This window comes from Cervus elaphus, chromosome 23, assembly GCF_910594005.1.
Source record: "Cervus elaphus chromosome 23, mCerEla1.1, whole genome shotgun sequence".
NCBI classification, from domain to species: Eukaryota; Metazoa; Chordata; class Mammalia; order Artiodactyla; family Cervidae; genus Cervus; species Cervus elaphus.
The window spans coordinates 31,605,535-31,632,093 of NC_057837.1; the positions used below are offsets into that span (position 1 = coordinate 31,605,535).

Genomic DNA, 26,559 nt, shown 5'->3' on the forward strand with positions numbered 1-26,559 from the left:
GTTCTCACCCTGGTTCACCAGGAACGCTAACCTAGTGGGTTTCGGCCATCAGTACCGCCTCATGAATTTTACCACTTATATCTGCTTTTCACTGTTCCTACCCTGGTTCACCAGGAACGCTAACCTGGTGGATTTCGTCCAACTTCTCCTCCACGTGATCTTTCACACGTGATCTTTCATCTTACCTGCCACTTCCCGGTGACAGCTCCCTAAAGGTCATCAGGTTAAGACCAGAGCTCCTTTATCTGACACACAAGGCCCTCCATCAGCACTCGACTCCCTGCCACAATGGACATTTACTTATTTACAGGCTGTTTCCCCAACTGTGATATAGGTTCCCTGAGGGCTGGATGGCCAGCACCTGAACAGAGATCCCAAGAAACACTCATCGAATGCACAGCAGACTCCGTGCTTCTCTGCCTGCCCTCATCTCCTGCCTTACCTCCTACCGCCTTACACTTTCCACTCAGGACACCATGAAACTTGCAGCACCTGGAACAGGTGGTGCTCTGAGCTTTTTATCTTTTGTTAGTTTATTTTAATTGGACGATAATTGCTTTACAAGGCTGTGCTGGTTTCTGCCATACATCAACACAAATCAGTCATAACTATACATATGTCCCCTCCCTCTTGAGCCTCCCTTCCACCCCAACCCCTATTCCACCCCTCTAGATCATCACAGGGCATGGAGCTGACTTCCCTGTGTTATATAGCAGCTGCCCACTAGCTCCCTATTTCACATGAGGTAGTGTTTATATGTCAATGCTACTTTCTCAATTCATCCCACCCTCTCCTTCCACAAGTCCATTCTCTATGTTGGTGTCTCTATTCTTGCTCTGCAAACAGGTTCATCAATACCATTTTTCTGGGTTCCATATGTATGCTAATACATATTTTTCTCTTTCTGACTTATAACAAACAGACTCTAGGTTCACCCACCTCAGTAAAACTGATTCACATTTGTTCCTTTTTATGGCTGAGTAATATTCCATTGTATGCACTGACTGAGCTTTTAACTAAGTCCTTCTCACAATCAGAGGTGTCGCCATCTACCTGTCAGTCAGTCATCTCAGTATCAGAGTCTCAGCTCTAATGCGACCCCTTGCAGGAATCTTTCCAAGAACCTGACCTATAGGCTAACACGCTCCTGGCCCCTTTCTCCCAAGGTCACCTCACTACCTCCCCCAGGTCAGTGAGCCAGCTGCACACTTCCCTGCTGACAGCTGCTCTGCCCCCATCCTTAAGGCTGCGACATTCATCACTGATCTTCAAATGAGCAAGGCTCTCATGTAGAAAAGGCACTTACATAGTCCCAAGATAAATGAACCTATAAATAAAACAATGATGATGATAAATGTGCCAGATACTATGCCTAGCACCATTTTTTAGGTGAAAGAATGTTTATTCAGAGAGATATGTACTCCACAGACAAGACTGTGGGCCATGCATCTCAGAAGTCAAGAGGCACCAGGTATGGGGTTATCAGTTTTAACTGGGGTGGTTAATTTCATACACCAATGAATGGGAGGATTATCCCAACTATTTTGGGTAAGGGGCATGGATTTCCAGAAATTGGGCCGCCACCCACTTTTTGACGTTTTATGGTCCACCTAGGAACTATCATGGTACCTAAGTGTGTGTCATTTATATGATGTGTTAAAATGAGCACTTACTGAGGCTCGAGGTCTAATGAAAGTCAATCTCGGACCTAGGTGGTTCTCTTGTACCTTATATATATCAACTCACTTAGTAAATGATGAAGAATTTAATAGTAAGAATACATGTCTAGTACTGGGTTGGCGAAAAAGTTCACTTGGGCCAACCCATTATATATGTCTTGTTTTAGCTTCCTTCTTAAATGCAAATGAAATATTAGGACTTAATCTTTCAAAACAGAGATATAAACAGAGGAGCCTTTCTTTTCTGGTTTGCCAGATGGGTACAGTCTCCGTATTTTTAAGAGAAAGCTGTCTGATATCAGGTGACTTTTCCCCTCTTCTAAACCCTACTTCCTCTCAGACACTGAGAAAAGAATGCTCACAGGTCTTACAAAGACAGTCTCTCAACTGGAGTGAACAGCAAATGAAGAGAGTCTGACCAGATTTCCGGTGGAAAAACATGAACTAAAAATCAGTCCATGAATGATTTTTTTTTTTCCACGATTGCTTCCTAGTAAATTGACAAATACCTGGCCAGCTCCTATAGCCACTCCATGTAAATCACTAGCTGAATCAGTGTTTATGGCTAAAATTTAATGATATATTACTTTACATGGAGGATGAGGCTCCTCCATGTAAAGCAGGCATGTTTCCTAAAACAGCTCAACAATGAAGCTGGAATTCGGAAGTCCAAGTTCTGGGGGGCGCGTATGGTGCTCATGGACAGTGGGGTTCTCTGTCTGCTCAGCCACTAACCTGAGGGCCAGTCAGGAGCAAGCCACTTAACCTCTTGAAAAAGGCTTGGCTTCCTTCCACACAATGAAATCCGTAATGCCTGCCCTTCCCCATTCCCAATTGTTAAGAGGGTCAAACACTGGTATGAGGACTCTGAAAACTGCAACATAAGAACACAAAGTTTTACTATTATTCACTGCAACCTGGTTCTGTAACCTCGGCTGAATCAAAACTCCTCTCTTCACCTTTGTATAAAGACAGATACAGGATTGATAACTTCTCAAATATAAAAAGGAAAAATTGTTAAGAATCAATGAAGTAGTGTTAGGAAGCATATCCTCCCCTCCATAGAAGGAAGGTGCTTTGGACACTATTTCTACTCAATACAGAGAGAGAAAAAATCAACCATATTACAACTGGCCTGTACATTTCAAGCTAGCTATGCAAATGGGTTCCTTCTCAGGCAACATAACGGAAACAAGATTTTATTGGAAACAAAATACAGTAAAAATAAACTCCCTTATTACACCAACAATTAGCTTCTCAATTAGCACGCAGATAGATTTGCGCTAATGTAGGCCATTGAAAGGATGTATTAAAACAATAAAACTTTTTTAAAAACCTAAAACATGGGGAAAAAATTAGAGATCTGCTGCTCCTGTAAATGGCAAAACCCTCCCTCGCTCCCGCCCGCATCCCGGCTTCCAGCTCCTCCTCCTCTTGTTTTCTTCTCCCTCCAGGAGACTCACCCCAGGTTCAGGTGTTTGAGTTTCTGAAGACTGCTGATCTGCGTGGGCAGCTCCTCAATCTGGTTATTAAAAAAGTTAAGCACTTCCAGATTCTTCAGTTCTGCTATGTTTGGTGGCACAGCTGTGGAAACAGAAACGCTGAGTGTGAATGCAGAAACCTTGCCCCTGGCAGCGAATGCCAGCGACACATTTTGCTTTCCTTTCAAATGAGAGAAAGATGAAACTCCAGCACAATCACTTTATCCATATATATATATATCTTACTTAATTTCTGTAGGTAGTTTCTTAAGTAGTAGCTTACCACCGAGTTCACATGGAAATGTTTCCTCAAAGGGCAGAAGAGAAAAGCTGCGCCATGAACAGTCTCTAAGCGAACATTACAGAACATTCTATACTTAAAATTTTTTTTCCTTCCAGTTTTATTGAGATATAATCAACATACAGCTCTATGTAAGTTTCAGGTGTACACCCTAAGTATTTGACTTACATCATGATTATCACAATAAGGTTAGTGAACATCTATCATCTCATAAAAATACAAAAGAAATGTTTTTCCTTCTGATGAGAAGTCTTAGCATTTACTCTCCTAGATGTAAAATTATATTTTTTAAAATCATGTAATGTCTACCGAGTCCAGTTGTTTTCTTCCTTCTACTTCCCTCATATCTCCAAACGAAAGTCAGTAAAGTCCAAAATCCCTTCCCGAGTAATGTATCATCAAGCTGTTTAAATAATCTGCTATCTGAAGAGCTGTTCTCCTAACACTTGACTAAATCACGATGATGTTTAAATTCAATCTTACATGATAAAACAGTCAACCTACCGAGTTTCTGATTTTTGCTTTTGCATCTCAATCAACACACACACACACACACACACCCCTTCTATCAGATTAGCAACTGATCACCGCATTGTTATTATTCAGGCGTATGAAAAATCAGTTCAGTAGCAAGACGGTGGACATGAGTGTGCATATCAAAGGTTAAAGAAAGTGACTGGGGAGCTGAAAGCATTCCCCTTCCCTACAGTATATACTTGCAAATACAAATTTAAAAGCCAAAGGCATCTTTACCACAAAAATACTAAGTCTCACTTGGCAGCAGCAGGACATTCAATGTATTGTACTTCATGTATCTCATCTGCTGATTCAGTCTCTCCACAAACATTAGTTACTGGCCACCAGCTCATTCACAGTTCATGTAAGCTCTTAATACCAAAATATTTAGGTAACTGAAACTATGGACAAGGGTCTTGGGTACCACAGAAGAAACTGTTAGGTCTTCTGTTAGTGCATTTTCTTCCCATCTCAACATCCTCTTCCAGGGGTGCCCCAGAAAACTGGAGAAACCTGGGGACAACGTTGCTGAAAACCAAGGCCAAGGTGTGTGTAACATTCCAGACAGACACCTCAGGTTTTTTGTTTGGTTTCTTAATTTATTTGGCTGCACCAGGTCTTCGTTGCAACATGCAGGATCTTTAGTTGTAGCCTGTGGGATCTAGTCCCCCAACCAGGGATCAAACCTGGGAAACCTGCAATGGGAGTGTGGAGTCTTAGCCACTGGACCGCCAGGGAAGTCCCCAGACACCTGAGATATATAAGAAGACAGCCATATCAAGAACCCCAGTGGATAACTCCCAGGGGAACAGAAGTAAGGTGGCAGGCACAGAGCTCATTACAAATGAGTCATCATTTTCAGCTTTATAAAATGTCTAAGGTATCAATGACCTGATTACTTTTAAAGGCTTGGTACAAGTTCAGAGACACACATTTGCTAGAGGAAGGGACTGTGGAGAAGAGGAATTAGTCTGAACGAAGACAGCTGGGAAGAGGTAGTGGTCCAGATGGAAAATGAGCAAGGCGTGGATGAGTTGGTTACTGAAGAGGCTGGTTGTGGGGATGGCGATAAAAAGGTAGGCTTTAATGGGATCATTGAGGCAACTGGGAACTCCTCTAGCACCTCACTCCCCAGTGCCAAGAGGAATGCAAACAAGCCCTAACTGTAGGATCTGGCTACAAAAGCACATGTTTAGGTGTGTCCTCCATAACATACTTTTCAGGAATGGATCGTATTCACTTTGCATAAATGACCACAAGGAAATTCATCAGATTGTGCCTGCTGGATTTAGAGGTGTTCATTTATTTGTTCTCTCTACCTGGACCCTGAAGTGTGTCAAGTGCGAATAGACAGAGGACTACAGCCCTGGTCAGAGACCTCATTCTTTCCCCATTCACCCTCCAGCTACCACTAAGCTTTTCTCCCCGCATTCATCTGATTAGCTTGAAGAGCAATAAAGAAAGTTAGGGCAACCAGGAGAAAATGATGATCTCAATTTAACCACAAACCAAGAATAATGCAGCCAGAATTACTGCCGCTTTCCTGAAGTTACTTTGCCAATGCAATTAAATGCTGGTCCGAAGGTATCGCCTTTTTTGACAGGATGAGAGATTATTTCACTCTCCTTGCTAAATCAGTCCAATTTAAAACCACACGTTATGCTAAATGTGATTTAGGGCTTTGTTCTGTGGACACAAACAATAACCCCACATTCAATTTACCCAGCCTCTCCCAGATTTTTGGTGCGCATGTGAATCGTTTGCTAAAGACTCCATTCAAACGAGAAAGGGAAAAAAGATTTTACAGCTAATATTCTTCCTAAACTACAGAATCCTCCCCCCCAGCACCCCCACTGTAGTTAAAAGCAAAGGAAATTAACCTTCAGACCTATCTGGATGGGATGACATTCACGCTTTCAACCAGCATTTAGAGAATGCTTATTTTGTGCACAGAAGCATAAACTTACAGCACTGAACATTTCAATACTGTTGGGATAAAGTAAGAGAAGCAGACTATTTAAAGAAAATAAGTCACAGGACCTGTCTGGTGGTCCAATGGTTAAGAATCTGCCTTGCAATGCAGGGGATGCAGGTTTGATCCCTGGGCAGGGAACTAAGATCTCACATGCCACCCATGTGCTGCAACTACAGTCCATGAGCCGCAACCCAAAAAGATCTCACAAGATGCAACGAAGATCCCAGGCAGCTAAATAAATACTTTTAAAAAAAGAGAGAAAGAAAAAATTTTCAATTTAAAAAATAAAAGAAAGTTGCAAAAAGGTGGATGATCAGAGTCGATCACCAGAGACAGGTCTGGTGGCTGGAAAGCAAACTGATCCCAACAAAACTGTCCATTAAAAAAAATAATAATAACCAGTTAACAATATGAGTAACAGTTGTGCAGTGGCTAAATCATGTACATAGATTCATGAACAATATACGAAAATCTATAATGAAAAGGGAGCAGCAACGTGTCACTGGTGAGAATATTCTGTTGGAATTCTCAAGGCACACCAGCAAGAAGCAACATTTTAAAATATAACTAAGCAGTGAGCATCAATATATTTCTTATTATGCATCTGAAATGTTCCTTCTCCATCCACCTGTCCAGTTTCTGACCCCTCTCTACCCCCGCCAGTGGTTCACACCGAGTCTACAGACAACAAGGAGTCGAGGAGAAGAAAAAGAGAGGTTGTGTGACGCAAAAACCCAGGAGGCCTGGCTCACTCATCTTGGGCTAGCTCTGCACTTTCTTGACCAGCTCTGAACTTGCTATGTGTCCTTAACGCATAACTTCTGTGTGCCTCCATTCCCTTCAGCCTAAATTAAGAAGGCTGGATTATGACCATTTCTCCATTCCCTTCCACCCAGCTGTAGTATTCTGTGATTCTGAGAAGAGCTGATTGCAAAAATCAATGATATGGATTTAAATAATGCAAGAAATGGGGCCCTCAATTAGGAAGCTCAGTCATGTAGAACTTTGCCTGTGACAGAGAATTTAGTATCGTTTGCTGTCCAACTAGTATCATGGGCTGCCTCAATTCTGAGACTTCAGTTGCTAGAGAAACTCACAGGGATGCCCAGGCTCCTGCATGCCACACGACTGGCTCTGGTTGCGGGAACGGAGAATGAATGCTGGGGGCGCTCTCAGCCCAGAGCTTCTGCTGTGTTTTGGAAAAGTGGAAAAAGATGGGGTCATTCATCCCAGGAACTCTGCCCAGAGACTCATCTCGGAGCATCTTCTGGCATTTCTAATTATTCAAGCTAACAAGCTCAGGAAGACCCTCTTTTCCTTCAAATCCTCTTCAATCTAAAATTGTTCCAGAGGTTTGTAAGCCACCAGCCCCTGGATGGTTCTAGGACAAGAAACCAAAAGTGCCTGGGGACACTCAAGAAGGGAGCAAGACAAAAAGGGTCTCGCCTGATCTCCATGAACATCTCTTTACAAGGCCCCGGAGGGCAGGAAGCACTGGACGGACAGTTCCAACTCTAAGAACCCACTGGCCAGCTTCAGTCCTGAATGACAACCTGACTCCTAAGAGGACATGTATCTGTCCACGTGAGTTACACGTACAACAGGCATAGCCACCAGCAATGCATAGATGATGACGCGTGTTCACAAAATCAGTGTTACACTCAGGAACATGCTTTCCCCACTAGCTAACAACAGCTTACCCTCTCTCCAACATCAGACCCTAAATCAACTACTATTGTAGCAACTGGAACTTTACTTTAAGAGCAATTTTCTTCCAGGATAAAATTAACCATTGCACAATCAATAACTTATTTTCTTGAAGGCTTTCAGGAGTTTATTCACACAATAATAAATGGCAGGAGATGCTGTGGGGCTGGGTGGGTGAGGATGCAGTCATTAGTTACATGTGGCTCCTTAAGCCTAGAGTGGGAATGTTAAGTTGGTGCAGCGTCTATGGAGAAGTGTGGAGGTTCCTCAAGAAATTAAAAACAGAACAATCATATGACCCAGCAGTCCCACTTCTAGGCCTTTAATCGAAGGAAACAAAGTCATTATGTCAAAGCGGTACCTAAACCCTCAAGTTCACAGCAGCATTATTCACAAGAGCCAAGATATGGGAACAACCTAGGTGTCTGTTGACAGATGAATAAAGAAAATGTGATACATACACACTCATTCTCTCTCTCTCTCACACACACACAGACACACAAATACAATTTGACCATAAAAAAGAAGGAAATCCTGCCATTTGCAACAACATAGATGGACCTCAAAGGAATCATGCTAAGTGAAGAAAGTCACACAAATACTGTATGATCTCACTTATAGCGAAATCTATTAATATTAAAAAACAAAACAAAAAACCAAACAGAACAACACAACACAGCAAGAAAGCTTATTGAAAAAGAGATCAGATATGTTGTCACCAGAGGTCTGGAGGTGGTGGGGTGGGGAATGAGGAAACATGATGAGGGTATTACAGAGGAGCCTGGTGGGCTACAGTCCAAAGGGTCGCAAAGAGTTGGAAAGACTGAGGCAACTTAGCACGTGTGCACACTAAAAAAGAAAGAAAAACAGCAAGTAATAAATTTGAGTTGAGACTAGTTGACATGAAATAGAATTAGTAGTTCAGTTGCCTGGTCACAGAAGCCACATTTAGAGACCTTGACAGTCACTGGCAGCTGCCATGCCGGACAGCAAGAATACAGAATATTCCAATCTCTGCACCAAGGTCTAAAGCATTTGGCCTCTGATACCTAATTTAAAAAAGAAAGAAAGAAATGAATTTATTTACAAAACAGAAACACAGATATTGAAAACAAGCTTATGATCACCAAAGTGGAAATGTGGGGAAGGGGGGATAAATCAGGAACTTGGGATGAGACCACACACATACACACAACTATATATAAGATAGGCAACCAACAAGAACCTACTGTATAGCACAGGGAACTTTACTCAAGATTATGTAATGACCGATATGAGAAAGGAATCTGAAACAAAGAACTCATATGTGTATATGTGTAACTGAATCACTTTGCCATACACCTGAAACTAACACATTGTAAATCAACTACAATCCAATAAAAACTTGAAAACAAACAAATCAGTGAGCCTCAAAGCCTCAAGTACATCAGAATTCCAGGAGGGCTTGTTAAAATACAGATTTGGGGGCATACCCTAGAGTTTCTGATTCAGTACTTTGGGGTGGGGCCCAGGAATCTGCCTTTCCAACAAGTTCCCAAAAGTCAGTAATGCTGCTGGTCTAGAGGCCCCTATTTTGGTTCAGAAAACATTCTTTTTTTAAGTTTTTTTTTTCTTAATGTGGACTATTTTAAAGTCTTTATTGAATTTTGTTACAACATTGCTTCTGTTTTATGTCTTCTTTTTTTCTTTTTTGGTCAGGAGGCATGTGGGATCTTAGTTCCCTGACCAGGGATTGAATCTGCACACCCAGCACTGGAAGGCGAAGTCTTAACCACTGGACCACCAGGGAAGTCCCCCAGAAAACTTTCAAGTCAGTGGTGATGTGAAAATCACAAGTCCAATACATATGTCCTTGGCTGCACCCAATCACGTAGAGCAAGATCATGACAATCAATCTGATCCACATTAGGACTCCTCTGCCAGCCCAGTGGGCTACTGACATCGGGGGCAGATAAAGTGGGAAAAGTGAAAGTGTTAGTTGTTCAGTTGTGTCTGACTCTTTGCAACCCCATGAACTGCAGCCCACCAGGCTCCTCTGTCCATGGGATTCACCAGGCAAGAACACTGGAGTGGGAAACCACCTCCTTCTCCGGGGGATTTTCCCAACCCCAGGACAGAACTCGGGTCTCCTGCAGGGCAGGCGGATTCTTCACCACCTAAGCCACCAAGGAAGCCCGAAACGAAAGGCACTTCCGATGGAGAAATCACACAACTGGGGGCTGCAGTCAGTTTCCAATCAGCATCTGCTCCCCACACAGATCACTGCCGGGAAGTCAGCGCGGGGGAGGACGATGACAACCAGGGGAAAAGAGCACCAAAGCCCCTTGTCCACAGAACCGTGTTACGTGGCGGCAACTTCACGGTGGTCACGTGAAGCGGTGTCACTCACTGTCCTTCTGGCCAGAGGGTTACTGTAGGATGCCAGGCGGCAGCGATGGCAGAGCAGCCCAGCCGGGGCACAGCCGATCCGGGGGCTTTTCAAGCAAGAGCATCTTGCAGCCCCCGAGGCAAAGAAACAAAACTGTGAAGGGTGACAGGCTCTGGGTGCAGCAGGTGCCATGCAGAACATAAGGACGGGCGCTCGCCTGTGCACAGCCCACGGAAGGGCCGGGGGGTGGGGGTGGGGGTCACACATTGGTCTTTAGAACCATCTGGTTGGCACTGAAAACAGGGTCCCCTTCAGCTACAAAAGGGGAGGAAGAGACCAGGCATCAGCGGCTGCCGGGAGCCGGAAGCGGCTGGACCACATGGAGTTTCTTTCGTCAGCATGGGCGGGAAGACTACCCACCAAACTCCCCCTCCTGGCTCTTTCTGCAGCATCATTCACACTGCTTTTGGCTCTGGTGATTCCTGCAAAGGAGAAACACAAGGGCCAGGGCTTGAAAACCAGGGGTCCCTGCCCCACATGCCTCCTTGAAAGCCCAAGTTAGGGGCTGAGCTGTTGCCACCTTTATGGGGAACCACTGATGGGCTGCCGGCTACCCCAAGTGCAAGGAGACAGAGCCTCAGAGCGAGGGCTCAATGAAGCCAACAGTGAGGCTGAGACCAGGACATGACCCAGAGGCGGGCACGACCCTGCGATGTGAGGGGTGAAACGTTATTGTCTTAGGCCCATTTCCACGGACACCCCTGACCAGACAAAGCCCAAAGATCCCATAGGGAATAAGGTAAACCAAAATAAATCAAATAGCACTGCTTCCCCAAATTTGACACATTTATACTAAAAATGGGAGATTTGTGTCTGTTGTCATAACAAATAGAAATGCCCAGTCAAAATTTTCAGACGCTTCTGCTGCTGTATAAAATTTCTTTAACAGAGAAGTTTAAGGGATCATAGATGATATTCAAATGAAGCCAGGTATGCTGATTTTTTAAAAATATATTTTTTACAAGTTTTATTTATGTTTAAAAAGTTTTTGGCAGGTGGGGTCTTAGTTCCCTAACCAGGGATTGAACCTGTGACCCTACAAGTGGAAGGCAGAGTCTGAACCACTGGACCACCAAGGAAGTCTCTGCTGATTCTTAAGTTACACTCCTGCAATGAAGTCAGAAAAAATGACCAAAAACATCCAAATACATGAAAATGAGTGAGATTATTCATTACACAGTCAGTGGCGGGAGAAAGTCCATTTGAGAAGAAATCATGAAAGCAAACACTGCTTTGTCCCAATATTTGACGAGTATACTACTGAACAATCACCATCCCTCTTCACCCTGGTGGGAAGATGCCAAAGTAACAGAAGCCATATGAAATACCAAACTATAGGAAATATGAATCAGTGCATTCTTGGTCAGAGTGAAAGGAAAGTCCTTTTAATCCTCAGCTACAATAGCTAGAAGGCATTAGTCTATTCATATCGCAGAGGTGACGCCTAGACTAATTATATAGATGTCAATTCTATCAACAAATTAGGAATCTTTGTTCTGAAAACCATTCTAATGATCACATGTAAAGAAGAATCTCCTCACTCTGGCAAATAATTATGCTCTTCAGAATTTTATATTGAGGTGGAAAAAAAAGGTCATTTGTACCTATAGTGATTAATGACTTTTGTTTTCTGGTCAAAAACAGGAGGTGGATAATGAACTAATTATCCTAGCGTAAGAACCTGAAGTTCAAAAGTATACTGATGATAACCAGTTTTCCAGATTTTATGAGATTTCGCCCAAAGCAGCAATTAAAACAGTGAATTACAGTAGTTACGGGTTATTTAAAAACATAAAGTTTATGGAACAGTAGAGAAAATTCTCATTTAACAGGATCTACAAGTTCCTCAAGGTAAAAATGAAAGAGCAGAAGAGCTAAGTAGCCACTGACAAAGGCCAAGGTCCCCCAAATATCATTAGCATTGTAAGTGACAAAAGCGATGCTGCCTCCAGCTAGTCAGCGGTACTTACTGAGCACCCACACCTAGAAGGATAGACTTAGTGTATCCTATCACCGGCTTCCTTAAGATCCTGCAGCTCACAGTGGTAAAGAATCTGCCTGCCAATGCAGGAGACACGGGTTCCATTCCTGGGCCGTGAAGATACCACATGCCGTGGAGCAACTGAGCATGGGTGCCCGGGAGCAGCAACAATTGCTGCCCTAGGGTCTGTGCTCCACAACAAGAGAAGCAACCGCAATGAGGAGCCCACACACCACAACTAGAGAGCAGCCCCCGCTCACTGCAACTAGAGAAAAACCTTGGCAGCAACGAAGACCCAGCACAGCCATCAAAAAATAAAAGAATAAAAGAAGTTCTCATCACAAGAAAAACATTTAAAAAAAAATCTGCAGCTTAAGTCGTTTTACTAACCAGAGACATTCCTCACGTAATTTACTGCAAAGAAAAAAAAAAGGTTCAACTCTTTCAGCAACAATGAGAATAATCAATTACCCCCAAAGTAGGTGAAGTTACAAGCAAGCAGTAAGGCAGCTTTTATAGTACAAAGTCTAACATGCAAAAATATCTGTCCCTGGGGTATGACAAGTGTGTACACACAGTCAAACAAATCTTCTAAAAAGCTGACAAGCATGGATTTCTGCTCCTCTGAGGACACAAAACTTAGTTATGTCTGAATCTCCAATCAACTTCCCAGAAGGAACCAAGCAATGGTCCACACGGTCTTCGTCCTTCCAGACCCAGAATTGTTTTGGTAACACACCCTGGAAATCACACTCCAGTGCGAAGGGAATGCAGCCTCCACCAGCAGGACATCCACAAATAGCTTCTGTCTGAGAGCCGCGTCAGAGCAGAGACACTAAGAGGAAAGGCAGTGACCTTCCATCACCTGGGAGGAAGTGACACCTAGTAAAGGACAAGAAGAGGATGGCGAGCGCTTCCTCCGGGAAAGATGCCCAAGAAGCCTGGAAACACGGCAAAGAGCAAGGAAGAACAGAACACTGAATGCATTTCAGTCAATCAACACAGAAAGCATGCTCAGCTCAGTGAAAGAGAGCTATTTAGGCTCTGAAATTTTTAAAAAGTATCATCATAATGGAGCACACACACACACACTCAATCCAAGATTATTAAGAGGGAGACAATGGACAAATACAATTCACACACACACACATCATGCTTTGCCGACAGCTCATATCTTCTTTTACAGTGATATATACACACGACCATGTGTAAGACAGACAGCCAACGGGGAGCTGCTGTAGAGGCATGGGGATCTTAGCTTGGGGCTCTGCGATGACTTCAAGGGGTGGGAGGCCGGCAGCTGGGCGTGCTGGTAGGACGCTCAAGCAAGAGGGAGGGGATGTATGTATACATTAAGGCTGATTCTCATTGCTGTCCAGCAGAAACCAACACAAGATCGTAAAACAACTTTCCTCCAATAAATAAATAAATAATAAAGGTACTTCTGGGGGGGGGGGGAGAAAAAATAATTACTCCAGCAAATGGATAAACAACAAGGTCCTACTGTATAGCCCAAGGAACTATGTCCAATATCCTGTGATAAACCATAGTGGGAAGAAAAGAAAATGAAAAAGATTTTTACAAATGTATGTATAACTTTGCTCTACAGCAGAAATTAACACAACATTGTAAATCAACCGTACTTCAATTAAAAAGAAAAAGAATGACTTCAGCAAGACATCATCCACACGAAGTTGCTTCTCTTCCTTCCCTACCTCATGTCTTGGTGCTGGTGATGGAGTACATGAAGCAGGGGGAAGCGGGTGGAGGAAAATGCCCAGTGCTAGAAAAATCCACCTTGGACCTTGTTAACTCCTCTTCTAATGATAACAACTATGCCTTCACCCTTAGGGATGCTCCCTGCTCATCCATTTGAGCAAGTGAAGATGCAGGGCCAATGTCTGGTCCACCAAGCCCCGGGACTCCCTGGAGCAGGGCGTTACCTGTACACAGACATCGACAGAGGAGGCAGCAGGGGAAAGGGGAATCCAGAGGCTCAAAGCCACATGAAGCCCCCACCTCCAGCTCCGCGTCCTCAGCCACATGAAGCCTGCTGCTTGTCCCAGACACAGCGCAGGGCATCCAAAACCACCCTCTCCGTTTGCACTCAGGTCATGGTGTCTGGGAGGTCTGGTCCTTCAAGGCTAAAAAGCTATGAATAACCTCACCCTTTATTTTCTACATAGCTGGCTGCAAAGGAGGGCTTCAAGGAGAAAGGTAAGAATTCATCTCCCCTCTTGGAAGGATGAGCAAGATAGAGAGAGAAGGGCAGGCATTCCACTAAGCATCAGGTGCCTGGAGTGGACACTACACAGGCAGGAAAAAACTGCTAAAGGAACAGTAAGAGGTTAGACAAGATAGGGACTTTCCTGGTGGTCCACTGGTTAAGACTTCGCCTTCCAATGCAGGGTATACAGGTTCGATCCCTGGTCGGGGAGCTAAGACCCCACATGTCTTGGGGCCAAAAACAAAAACATAAAACAGAAGTAATATTGTAACAAGTTCAACAAAGACTTTAAAAATGGTCAACATCAAAAAAATATCTAAAAATAATATCTATCATAAAAAGAATGAGCTTCACGTTAACTTAAAAAAAAAAACCTTATCAAAGTTTTGTACATATTTCCAGGAAACATCATCAGTGTATCCACACTGCAAATATACTGTTATCTTTCCCCAACTCCAAGGTTTCTAAATCTGAGCTGCATGTGCCCCTAAAAAATTTATGAATGGTTTTAGCAGGATCTACAAACCTGGTGAAATTTTAAGGATTATGTGTAGCTTTCTAGGAATCATGGACACAGCTTTCACTGTTCTTAAAAAAGGTCAGTGAGTTATGAAATGTTAAGAACTGCTCTAAAAGAGTGTTTATTCCCAAGTATCACATCTTATAGAACATCTCCTCCTCCCCTGCATGACACACATGTATACATACGCTATCTAGGAGAGTCAACAGAGGATTTATATAGAAATGTTTGCTAGCAGATCAATTCCATTTGAGGGTTCTATTGTAAATAGTAAATGACAGCCAGGACATAGAAGCAATCTAAAAATCCATCAGCAGAGAAATGGATAAAGAAGATGTGGTACATATATACAATGCAGTATTACTCAACCATTAAAAAAATAATGAAATAATGCCATTTGCAGCAACACAGACGAACCTAGTGGCTTCCCTGGTAGCTCAGCTGGTAAAGAATCCACCTGCAATGCGGGAGACCCCAGGTTGATTCCTGGGTTGGGATGATCCCCTGGAGAAGGGATAGGCTACCCACTCCAGTATTCTTGGGCTTCCCTAGAGGCTCACACAGTCAAGAATTCACCTGCAATGTGGGTGGCCTGGGTTCGATCGCTGGGTTGGGAAGATCCCCTGGAGGAGGGCATGGCAACCCACTCCAGTATTCTTCCCTGGAGAACCCCATGGACAGAGGAGTCGGGAGGCCACCGTCCATGAGGTTGCAAAGTCAGACACAACTGAGCGATTAAGCACAGCACAGATGAACCTGGAGACTATCACCCTTAGTGAAGTAAGTCAGACAGAGAAGCACAAAGGTGTATCACTTACATGTGGAATCAAAAAAAAATCACATAAATGAATTATTTACAAAAAAAATAGCGTCACAGTTGTATAAAGCAAACTACGGTTACCAAGGAGAATGGGGGCGGGGATAAATTGGGAGATGTGAACTGACACATACACACTACTATAAATAAAATAGATAACTAATAAAGACCTACTATACAGCACAGGGAACTCTACTCAATACGCTGTAATGATCTACATGGGGAAAGAATGTAGAAAAAGCATGGATGTAGCCATCTGTATAATCGGTTCACTTTGCTGTACATCTGAAACTGACAGAACACTGCTAATCAACTATACTCCAAAAAAATTTTTAAAAAATTAAAAGTTTTAAAAAACAGTAAAAGAAACCCTATCCAAGACGAACTCCCCACAGTGGGCGAGCTATGGTTTGGAAAGTGACAGGTTCAACCTGCCCGCACATGAGGATCGCCACAGCCTGCCATCTTTCTGAAACTCCCATAAGTGAAGTCACTCCTTTTAAAAATACACTATGGAAGAATTAACACCTACCCTTATTTTGCTTCCTCTGAGCACAGGACAAGACTCCAAGAAGAGAGATTCTAGAGTAGGTGCATTCAGGATGGAAGGGCTGACATGAAAAGGATCAAGGATGACAAGTGTCTGAGCAGAGGACACAAGTGTATCAAAACTGCTTCTCCAACTTCACATGTTGGCCTTGGGTTGTGCTGGTTCTGGACTATGGGATCAACAGATGCTTCCATGTGACGATCCCACATGCTTCCTAAAACTGCCAAAAAACAAACTCCCAACTATAGACAATTTTGTAAATGGTACCTAACCGGTGGCACCACTGGAAAGACACTGTTCAATTAATAGCTGTCTGACTCACTACTACGTATACATTTTTTCAAATCCAAATCTTTCAAATGATGGCATAAGAACAAATTGATGAATATGCACTAATTAGAAAAATAAGCTATTGATCAAAGCCTCTGGTTTATAAATACATTTGTACTCTGTTAAAATGCAAACAGCAAGTTGTTTTGATATTGTCACAAGATAAATTCATGACACAGAGACAATTTATTTTGCATATTCTCCCCTCATAGTTTAATTTCATACAAGCCATGCACTAGAACTTTTGCATAAGGCATGACAAGTAATCTATGAAAGCGGAAATAACTAGAGACTTGGCAACAGAAAGATGTTGGAAGACTGGTGAAGGTCATTCTTATAAGTTGGGACAGTTAATTTTTCTCATTCATCTCAACAATCAATTATGTCTGTAGAAAATGGTTTCCATTTATTACGCTTTTTAAAAAACTGCTTAATTTTCTTCATTATAATTGGGCCTGCATATTATGAGATTGCAATATTTTCATGCAAAACATCTTCCTTAATTCCTTTACAATAACACTTTCAGTAGAGAACCTATCAATATATACATCTGCATAAAATCTTAAAACATTACATTAGTTTCAATGTGTTGACAAAAGAAATTAATGAAATCACTAAAGAAAATATCCTGGCATTTACTTCTTCACTATAATTTTGAATTCATATATAGGTGTTAAAACTAGTAAGAAACAGTCTGTTAAAAAAAAGAAACAAGTTTTGCTATAACACTTAGGTTTACTGCCTGTCCAGCCATTTGCGACACATTAGATGACAAGAAATGGTCCCAGTTAAGGCTTGAAATGGCCAGCAAAGCTGCTAGTATCTCAAGAAAATGTTTTACATGACAGTTAAAAGTTCCACGTGTAAAACTAAGCAGTCACATTCTGAGACTCACACTTATGAAAGGTTTACATAGAACCCGCTGATCAATGTTTGCACAGAGCAAAAAGACATTCTTTGCATTTCCTGCAGAAAATGATGAGGGTTTAGTCCTTATCATGCATAGGTCACAAAATGGAAAATACTGTTGTCATATTTGAAGTACTGGGTTTTGCTATAAGAATAAAATTCTTTTTAAAATTAAGAAAAGCATCATATTAAAAAACTAATACTCAGATTACTTTACCATTTATGCAAAATGTGAGTCATTTCATAATGCATAGTATTCCTCCTTACATGATGGCATTCAGTAAAAGAACCAATATAAATGGACACAAATGCATATTTTTCTGAATATCATACAGTTATTTTTTTTAATTAAAATCTGGTTCCATACATATGTATTTTAAACTTTCTTCCAAGGGAGAAATAAATTCTATGTATACTCCATACAAAAAAATACTATAAAAGGCAACAGAATTCTTTCACTTTAAAGAGAGTGGAGGAAAAGTTTCTAACATGAGAAAGTAACCATAATAAACACTAAATATGACACGTGAAACTGAACATGTACTTTAAGTTTCGGAGTCAAAAGAAAAATAACATACCTCCTTATGGAAGGATCAACATTAATGGTGGCAAAACGGGCCTATGTAAATGGCAGTAACAACATGCCCTGAGAGAAGCTTGCAAAAAAATTTCATCGTCTGACAACACCAATTCGATTTTTTATCTTTTAGTGTGAGATGAGGAGGGAGGGGGGAAAAGTATCCCAACAGTGACCTCTAGTGGACAAGTTTTAAAACGATTCTCTCAGAAATTCCTCTTTAAGTCTGAAAAGTTGAAAAACATTTACAAAGCTAATACTCCCAAAGACTGTAAGAACCAGGGATTAGATAAGATGCAGACTGCAAAAGACTCAGCGAACACCGGATTACAAGGGAGGGTCACCACAAAGGCAGGCAGGCAGAGACACAGGAAGACCATCTTTGAAATAAATGCTGCGTCCCCTTCTTAGAGACCCTGAGAGCAAGCAAGCACTGAGTCTATCATCTCAGACAGCTGGACCTCACCACCACTCACGACCTACCAACCCATTTATCAACTGGCATTAACTCAAGGGTCTACTTCATGTTCTGCCTGTTTTTGGCACTTCTGTGGAGTGTATGTACAATACCTAGGCATACGACAGCATTCCTAATTTCAAGAAACGTATCCTAAAATTAATTGTTTAAAAACACTAGTAAATCATTGGGATCTTAAATACATAAAACAGAGCTTCCCAGGTGCCACTAGTGGTAAAGAACCAACCTGTCAATGCAGGAGACATAAGAGACTCGGATTTGACCCCTGGATGGGGAAGATCCCCCGGAGGAGGGCATGGCAACCCACTAAAGTATTCTTGCCTGGAGAATCCTAAGGACAGAGGAGCCTGGTGGGCTACAGTCTGAACGGCTGCAAAGAGTTGGACACAACTGAAGTGACTTAGCACACACACATGCATACATAAAACTAAGGGAAAGAGTAACAAGGGGACCAAACCAGGAGACCTAGACTAGTAGTAGGTCTTCATTTCCTTTTGGAGAAGTCACTCAGCTGAGCCCACCAGGTTTGCCAGGTGGAGAAAAGCACCCACAGCTGGTCCCGGCCCCAGCTTTCCAACTGTGCATCCTGGGGTGTCCCTGAGGAGCCAGACACACCGCGGAGACAATGCAGGTTTGCTTTCAGACCACCCACCGCAACAATGCAACGACTGCAATAAACCGAGTCACACAAACTTTTTGGCTTCTCAGAGCCTGTAGGAGTTGTGTCTACACTCTACAGTTGTTTATTAAGGGTGCAAAGTATTATGTCCAAAAAAAGTACATATCTTAATTAAAAAGCACAAAGCTTAAAAAAAAAATGCTAACCATCATCTGAGCCTTCAACCAGTTGTCACCTTTTTGCTGGCGGTGGGTTTGAAATATTGCGAGAAATACCAAAGTGACGCACAGACACGAGGTGAGCAAATGCTGTTGGAAAAAAACAGCCCAGAAGCTTTGCTCAACTCAGCGTTGCTGCAGACCTTCAATTTCCCCCAATTCAATTCAATTTCCGCCAAGTTCAATAAAGTGAGGTCTGCCTGTACCGTGTGAGTACATCATTCCTTCCCTGCGAAAGGGCCGACATAAAGGGGAAAGACAGCAATTCCGAGGACAGAAGGCTCTGTTTCTCTGCTCAGCACATTGGAAAGGAGCCGACAAGCAGTGAAGGAACAGAAGCGTGCAGTGGTTACACTCACTCAGATCCACACACTGACTGATCCTGAAGAAGCCGGCAGCTTCCTCCACTGACCGCTTCACCCAGACCCGCTGTTTCCCACCCTGGTCCTGCCATCGCTGCCTTTGCATGAGGGCTTCCTGGGAAGCCATTCTGTGCTCAGCAACGGGCAGTAAAGAGGAAGGAAAGACGGTCTCAGCCTTCAACAAGGCTTAAGACTCTTTGGAGAGGACGGAACAGCAAGTGACAGGAGGACAAGGAAGAGCCATGCTGGTGCCAAGCATCTCTGAACATGAGACTTCCCTGGAGGTCCAGTGGCTAAGACTCCACCTTCCAATGCAGGGAGTGCAGGTTCATCCCTGGTTGGGTAACTAAGATCCCACATGTCTTGTGGCCAGAAAACCAAACATAAAACAGAAGCAATATTGTGACAAATTCAATAAAGACTTTTAAAAATGGTCCACATCAAAAAAAAAAAAAAAAAAGCGTCTCTGAACAACAGGATTTGGGGGAGAGAATTCTCGTTGCCAAGGCAGGCAGAGGGGCCAAGAGGAAGATGGGCAGGGTGTGACGCAGGCAAGGGAGGAAAGGAGGAGGAGAGCCTGATGGCAGAGCCTCGTCTTTACTCTGCAAACATTCCCCCTGGGAGAGCAAGCACCTCCATCCCGGCTCAGAGAGTCACCTGTCCAATCACAGCAAAAAAAAAAAAAAAAACTCCCTCGCCACTGCACCTCCCACCTCCTTTAATCCACTGCAGACATTGTATGGACTGAAGGAGTTGTTACCAGCAGAGTAACCCCCCAGTGACTGCACCAAAACCCACCAGCTCCACCCCATCCCCCCAGAGTTACACATCAATCATGTCGCTGTAACAATGAGGAATCTCTGACAGTGATTAGACAGACAATTTTGAAAGACCCTGACAAATTCTCATGTCAAAAACTTTAAGAATTTCTGCTCACAAAATCTTGGGAGCTTGAGGGTCATCAGCTTGCCTTCCCCTTTCTCGTGGCCTCACTCCTACTATGTTGAGGGGACCTGCTGATCTGTCAAAACCACCAGCAGGAAGAGCTCAGCTCAGCAACACGCTCTTCCAACAGCCCCAAGGTACCGACTCCAGCCCTGGAGTTGAGAGCTGTCCCCAGACCAAGTCCCAGCGTGAGTGAGCTGGTGATTCGTCCCCCAGGTACACGAGAGGACACATCAGAAGTGTAATTGGCACATGAGGATGCAAGATAAAAGCAGTGCTGAGGGGTTTATCTTTTGAGTCCCATCAGTTTGAATGTGGTGCCGTCAGCTAGTCCCCATTAAAAAACACGGGAAGTGAAAGACACTGATTACAATGAAAAGTGACAGGAGGCCGGACTCACCCACCTCCACGTAATGCATATTTATCTTTCCATCAAATGGACATATTTACTATAAACACTGGAAAAACCATAGCGAAACCATTCATTTAAATGCCAGAAAAATAGTAAAAGATGCTAATTTGACCTTAGTGAAACAGATCGGGCGTCACTGACACCACTCACAATGGCTTGAAACAGAATTTACCAAGACGATTAATTAGAGCTGACTGGATTAGGTCAAGAGTGTCTCAAATGGGAGAAAAGGGGAAAAAAGAGGTGGGGGGTAGAAAGAGGAGAAAAAGTTTGAATCCACAGCAAACCTCTTTAATAGCAGACACAACTTAACTCTGTTTATGCCTCCCTAAATTAATCTTACACTGCACGTCTAGAAAGAGAAGCTAACACCCTGGTCCCAGAGATTTCTTTATGGATATATAAAAAGAAAAACTATGACTGTCTGAAAGACTTTTTAAGGAACCAATCAATTAATGGTATAATGGGAACAAAACAGGTTTGGCTTCCTTTTTCAATGGAAACTGTTCTTCCCTCTGATGACGATGCAAGATTGAACACTAGTGGTAAACTTGGCAATTAGGAAATATTTTCATGAACTAAACGACAGAGAGAGCATCAGAAATTTCTGCTTACCAAATCTGGGGGAATTTAGGGATCACGCAGTCCACCCTTCAAAACAAATTTCAAATCCCCTCAGAACTGGGATTAGGGTCTCAGCGGAGACAGAGCAGGACCACTCGCTACAAAAACAATGAAAGTGGCAGCATATTACCTGTTCCAGTAATGATCACACGTGACTTGTCACCCTCACTATCAGCTGCTAGGGCTCCCAATACTCAAACATGACAATAGTGCCACTCTGCCCTGGCTTTTTGCTAAAAACGAACTGATCTGCCTGTCTCCTGCTCATGAGAGGCCCTCACTGCCACTCTTAATTCTCCATAATCAACAGCTCTGTGACATTGCTTCAAGCTGTATATAATGCAACACACACATAAATTCACGACGCAAATCCCTCAACATCACATTCTGCTCTGTTTCACCGAACTCGGAAAGCTCCCTCACAAATTCTTGCCACATGATCAGAAAAGCATTCAAGTCTGCAGGAAAAGCACAAAGATGCGGCCATCAATCAGACATGAGCCGGGACATCGGGCCCCGTCATTAACACCTTTTAAGCCACAGCTCTGAGAATACAATGGCCCACGTTAGTCACGCAAGATTACACTTTACCAAGAGGTATGAAACCTACTATACGTTAATTGTACCACTCCCAATGCCTGGGACAATTTTCCTTGGAAATCAGACTCAAGAACTTGAAAAACACAGATGCAAATGTCTATCACTTCTACAATTTTGTGCTCCCCACCTGCCCCCATCAAGCAGGGAAAGAAATCAATAATTACATTTTCCTGGAGAAAATGTACTTTGAGGAGAAAGTACTTTTGAGGAGAAATGTACTTTCCCGGAGAAATATACTTTGAGGAGAGAGTATAAATGAAAGCTAACAATGTTTTGCTCTGAAAAAAAACTCTAAAAAAAAAAAATTTTCTTTTTGTTGTGGATCATTTTTTAAAAAGTCTTTACTGAATTTTTTACAATATTATTTGTTTTATGTTTTGTTGTTTTGGCCATGAGACAAGTGGGATCTGGCTCCTGATGAGGGATCGATCCCACACCCCCTGCATTGGAAGATAAAGTCTTAACCACTGAACCACCAGGGAAGTCCTCCAACACTTTTTTGATAAGCTTTTTTCCCCCCCGTGAAATAATAACGGAAGTCTTAGCATTTCAGGCCACTCACTGCAACAGTTTGCATGCCCAAAGGGGACCATTATCGGAGGAACAATGTCACTGTCTTCCTTCAATTTACACACATGAAAAATTGAGGAAAAATTCCTCAAAACAGAGAAAACTACAAAATACAGGAAGACCGTATGCTCAGGTATGTTAGAGCCATCTCAGTACACTTTCACTTTGCCCAAATAATCGTTTGTCATTACTGTCTAGGAAAACAGAAGAATTAGCAGTTCCACCACGTTACCTACAGGTCAGAAATTGTGTAACAGAGGACAGCAATGGTTGACTCACTTGTTAGCTTGTTGTGGCTGAGGACCAGCTGTGTGATGTGGGACAGGGTGACTGGAAAAGAAAAGAAAAAAACACACAGTCAGTTAATGTACCCAAATGACACTCGCGCTCCTGCAAGGTAACGTGCTAAGTTCTTTTCACAGGTTGGAGTGTTACCACTCATAAAAACAGACGCAGGGATTCACAGAAGGCTGTCTGTTCAATGTTAAACCGCATGAGGAAAAGCCACCCAATAAACGGTGCAATTAGAACAGCAAGTGAGCGCTAATGGAATTTCAGCACTAATGGGATTAACATCACAGGAACCAACAGGACCAGGGCCAGTGAGCTCTGCTCAGGGACCTGGAGTGCTGGTCCAGCCTCAACAATTCACCTCACTAAGGGAACCAGTCAGGAAATCTGGGAGGAAAATTCCCCTGCCCATGCTTAGAAAACCATCCCATCAACACAGACAGACCACTGCTTCCCAAGTCACTGTCAACCCCGAAATGCGCCTACATGCTCTCGATGACCAGAGTAAAAGCCCTCCACACGTTCCTCTCCACAAGTTTGGCTGACATTTCAAAGAACCAGCAGATGGCTCACCAGTTTCGAATATGATCATGGAAGCTTAAACTGCTGAAAAAGACTAGATTTGCCTTTAAAAAAGAAAAGAAAAAGGTTTCTCCAAGTACCAAGAAAGAAAATATGTATAAAAATTCACTAAAAAAAAAAAAGAAAGGCCAGAGGGGATTAAAAAGTGACCTCTACTTTGGGTTCTAAAACTTCACTTTGTGGTGAGCAAGCTATATATATTTATTATGTGGGTGTGTATATGTATATATATATATGTGTATATATATATATACTGACATAAATAATATATATACACCCATGTATTATTTGTTAAATTTACATTTATATACAAATTATATATATATTTACCTTTTTTTATTTATATTAAATTGTATATTTATATGTATAAAATAAATCTAAATGATTATATACTATATACTATTTATACTAATTAAATATAGTGTCTTAATATAAAGTTTTAAATGTGAAATAGATATATATTCATGAAGAAACATATTAGAAATTTTTCTAATATTCTTTCTATAAGGACCTTATTTTAATATGACAGTTTTCTTCCCTTCAAGGGACACTAAGACAAATATTTTTTCTCAAGAAGAGTCTCAGGATTGGAACCCAGCATCCTTGAAAAAAATATGCATCACCCCGACTGCAACTTTTGAGTGTTTTTCTTTTGTTCAAACTAGCACAAAGTTACAGAAAAGTTCAAAATACAATACAAAGACCCATTTCTCTGTCCTGACTCATAAACTTGATGTCCCATAAACTTTAGGGTATTCCTACAAAGACATTCCCCTGCACTGTACATCATTATCATCTGATCCTCAGCCCTCACCCACTCCAGTTTCACCAAATGTCCCAAACAGTTCTTTAATAGAAATGGATCCAGTTTAGAATCCATGATGCATGTAGCTGCCAGGCCTCTTCAAATCACGTCTTAGTCTGGGTCACTGTTTCCTTGATTTTCATGACCATGAAGATTGTGAAGCACACAGGCCAAGGTACTTTGTGTTATGTCCTCCATGTGGTTTTTTGTCCTTTAATTTTTATTGGAGTATAGTTGCCTTACAGTGTTGTGTTCATTTCTGCTGTACAACAAACTGAATCAGCTGGACATACCCATGTATCTCCTCTTTTCCAGATTTCCTTTCATTTGGGTCACCACAGAGCATGGAGACCTTTGTTTATTCTTGATTAGCTCAGGCTATGCACCATTAGCAGGAATCCAGAGGAAACGCAGTCATCTTCTCACTGCATCCTATCAGCTGGCACAGATTTCTGCTGCATTCGTGTTAGTTGCTCAGCTGTGTCCGACTCTTGGTGACCCCATGGACTGCAGCCTGCCAGGCTCTGCTGTCCATGGAATTCTCCAGGCAAGAATACTGGAGTGGGTTGCCATTTCCGTCTCCAGGGGATCTTCCCAACTCAGGGATAGAACCTGGGTCTCCTGCATTGCAGGCAAATTCTTACATCTGAGGCACCACTGGTGCGGAACACTGGTCTAAGCGGTGGCATCTAGCATCTAGGGCCCAGGGATGCTGCTAAAATCCTACAAATGCACCAGGCAGCCCACCCAAGAAAGAATCATCCAGTCCAAGACATCCATGAGGCTGCTGTGGAGAAATCATGAATTCATTTTACTTCCATTTGTATGGCTTTGTGGTTTCCTATTTCAGTCAATGGGTTACATCATTTGCTCAGATTATGATGATGATTTGTTCAGATTATGATGGTCCCTGATGTGGCTGGTGCGAATCCCCCATCCAAGCCGGCTGCCTGGTCCTTCTGAAATGTCCCCCTCACTCTCTAAGTACTTCTACTCTTTGGCACAAGACAGTTAAACTCATCTTGCGCTTTCACTGTCACAGGCCTGGAATCCATCAGCCATTTCTCCAATGAGCTTTGCTTCTTTTTTTGTGTGCAGAAAATGGTACTTAGAAGCCAAAATCTGGGCAGTAGCTGTGCTCACTGTTATTTGAGGTCTCAGTACTCTCAGGTGATGGAAGTAGAAAATACACACACATCTGTGCAGATCTCACTATATTATTGAAAACCCCAAGTTCACACCAATAGATCAATTTCAATACAACCCTGCATGGTTCATTCTAGTGTTCTCCCTTTCCTCCTGTAGTTCCCTCTCTAACAGTGAGAACTCTGGTTTCCATTGTCTTTAAGCTACTTATGTATGCAGTCAGTACCCCTACATGTAACTGCATGAAGCAGAGTTATCTCACATCTGGGTGTGGACAGCTCTATGCTGACCTGCAGGGACACTGAGTCAAGGTAAAGATGAGTAGGCAAGCTCGAGATGTGTCATGTTCTGTTCAAAGTGGGAAAGACCTTGGAGGCTCTAGGACCAGCTTGTTCACACATCCAAGGATATGCAGGTCATTGGCTTACACTTGGCTGCAGATGCCTGACCAGTCACACACAGAAGACGGTGCTGGAGATCTCAGTCCAAGCCTTCCCAACACCCGGACTTCTTGGATATGTCTTGAAAGTTCACATCTGGAGACAAAGTATGTCCTAAGCAACTAAGAAACGACCCTGGGGCAGGGGAGGGTGGTAGACTGTGCCAGTAAGCCTCTGGGGCCCCTGATGGTCATCTGTGCTTTCTTATCTCTGCTAAGCTATGTCTTGTGACTTTATAAACTCCCTGGGTGAGTGGGCTCTGTGGAACCTTCTGGGTTCTTTCAACTATGCAACCTATGTATTAATGTAGTAACCCATCACCCCCTTTCTTCCCACCTGGACACCTGTCCAACTCAACCTCCTCACCTGCTCGCCTACCTTCCTCAACCTGATCCCGCTCGGGCTCAGACCCCCCAAGCCAGGCTCCCTACCCTGCAGAGAGGCTCTCCTCACCCCACTCACAGTTCCA

At 42.8% G+C, this 26,559-nt stretch overlaps 1 protein-coding gene across 1 annotated transcript in view; it reads right to left on the reverse strand.

Moving 5' to 3' along the window:
- Window positions 1–26,559, reverse strand: part of RSU1 (Ras suppressor protein 1) — a 202,372-nt gene that overhangs the window by 154,132 nt on the left and 21,681 nt on the right. Inside the window, exons 3-4 of the mRNA XM_043885150.1 lie at window positions 23,106–23,156; window positions 3,143–3,263 (exon numbers count right to left, since the gene is read on the reverse strand). Coding sequence (XP_043741085.1) covers window positions 3,143–3,263; window positions 23,106–23,156 — 172 coding nt within the window. The remainder of the gene's footprint in view (window positions 1–3,142; window positions 3,264–23,105; window positions 23,157–26,559) is intronic.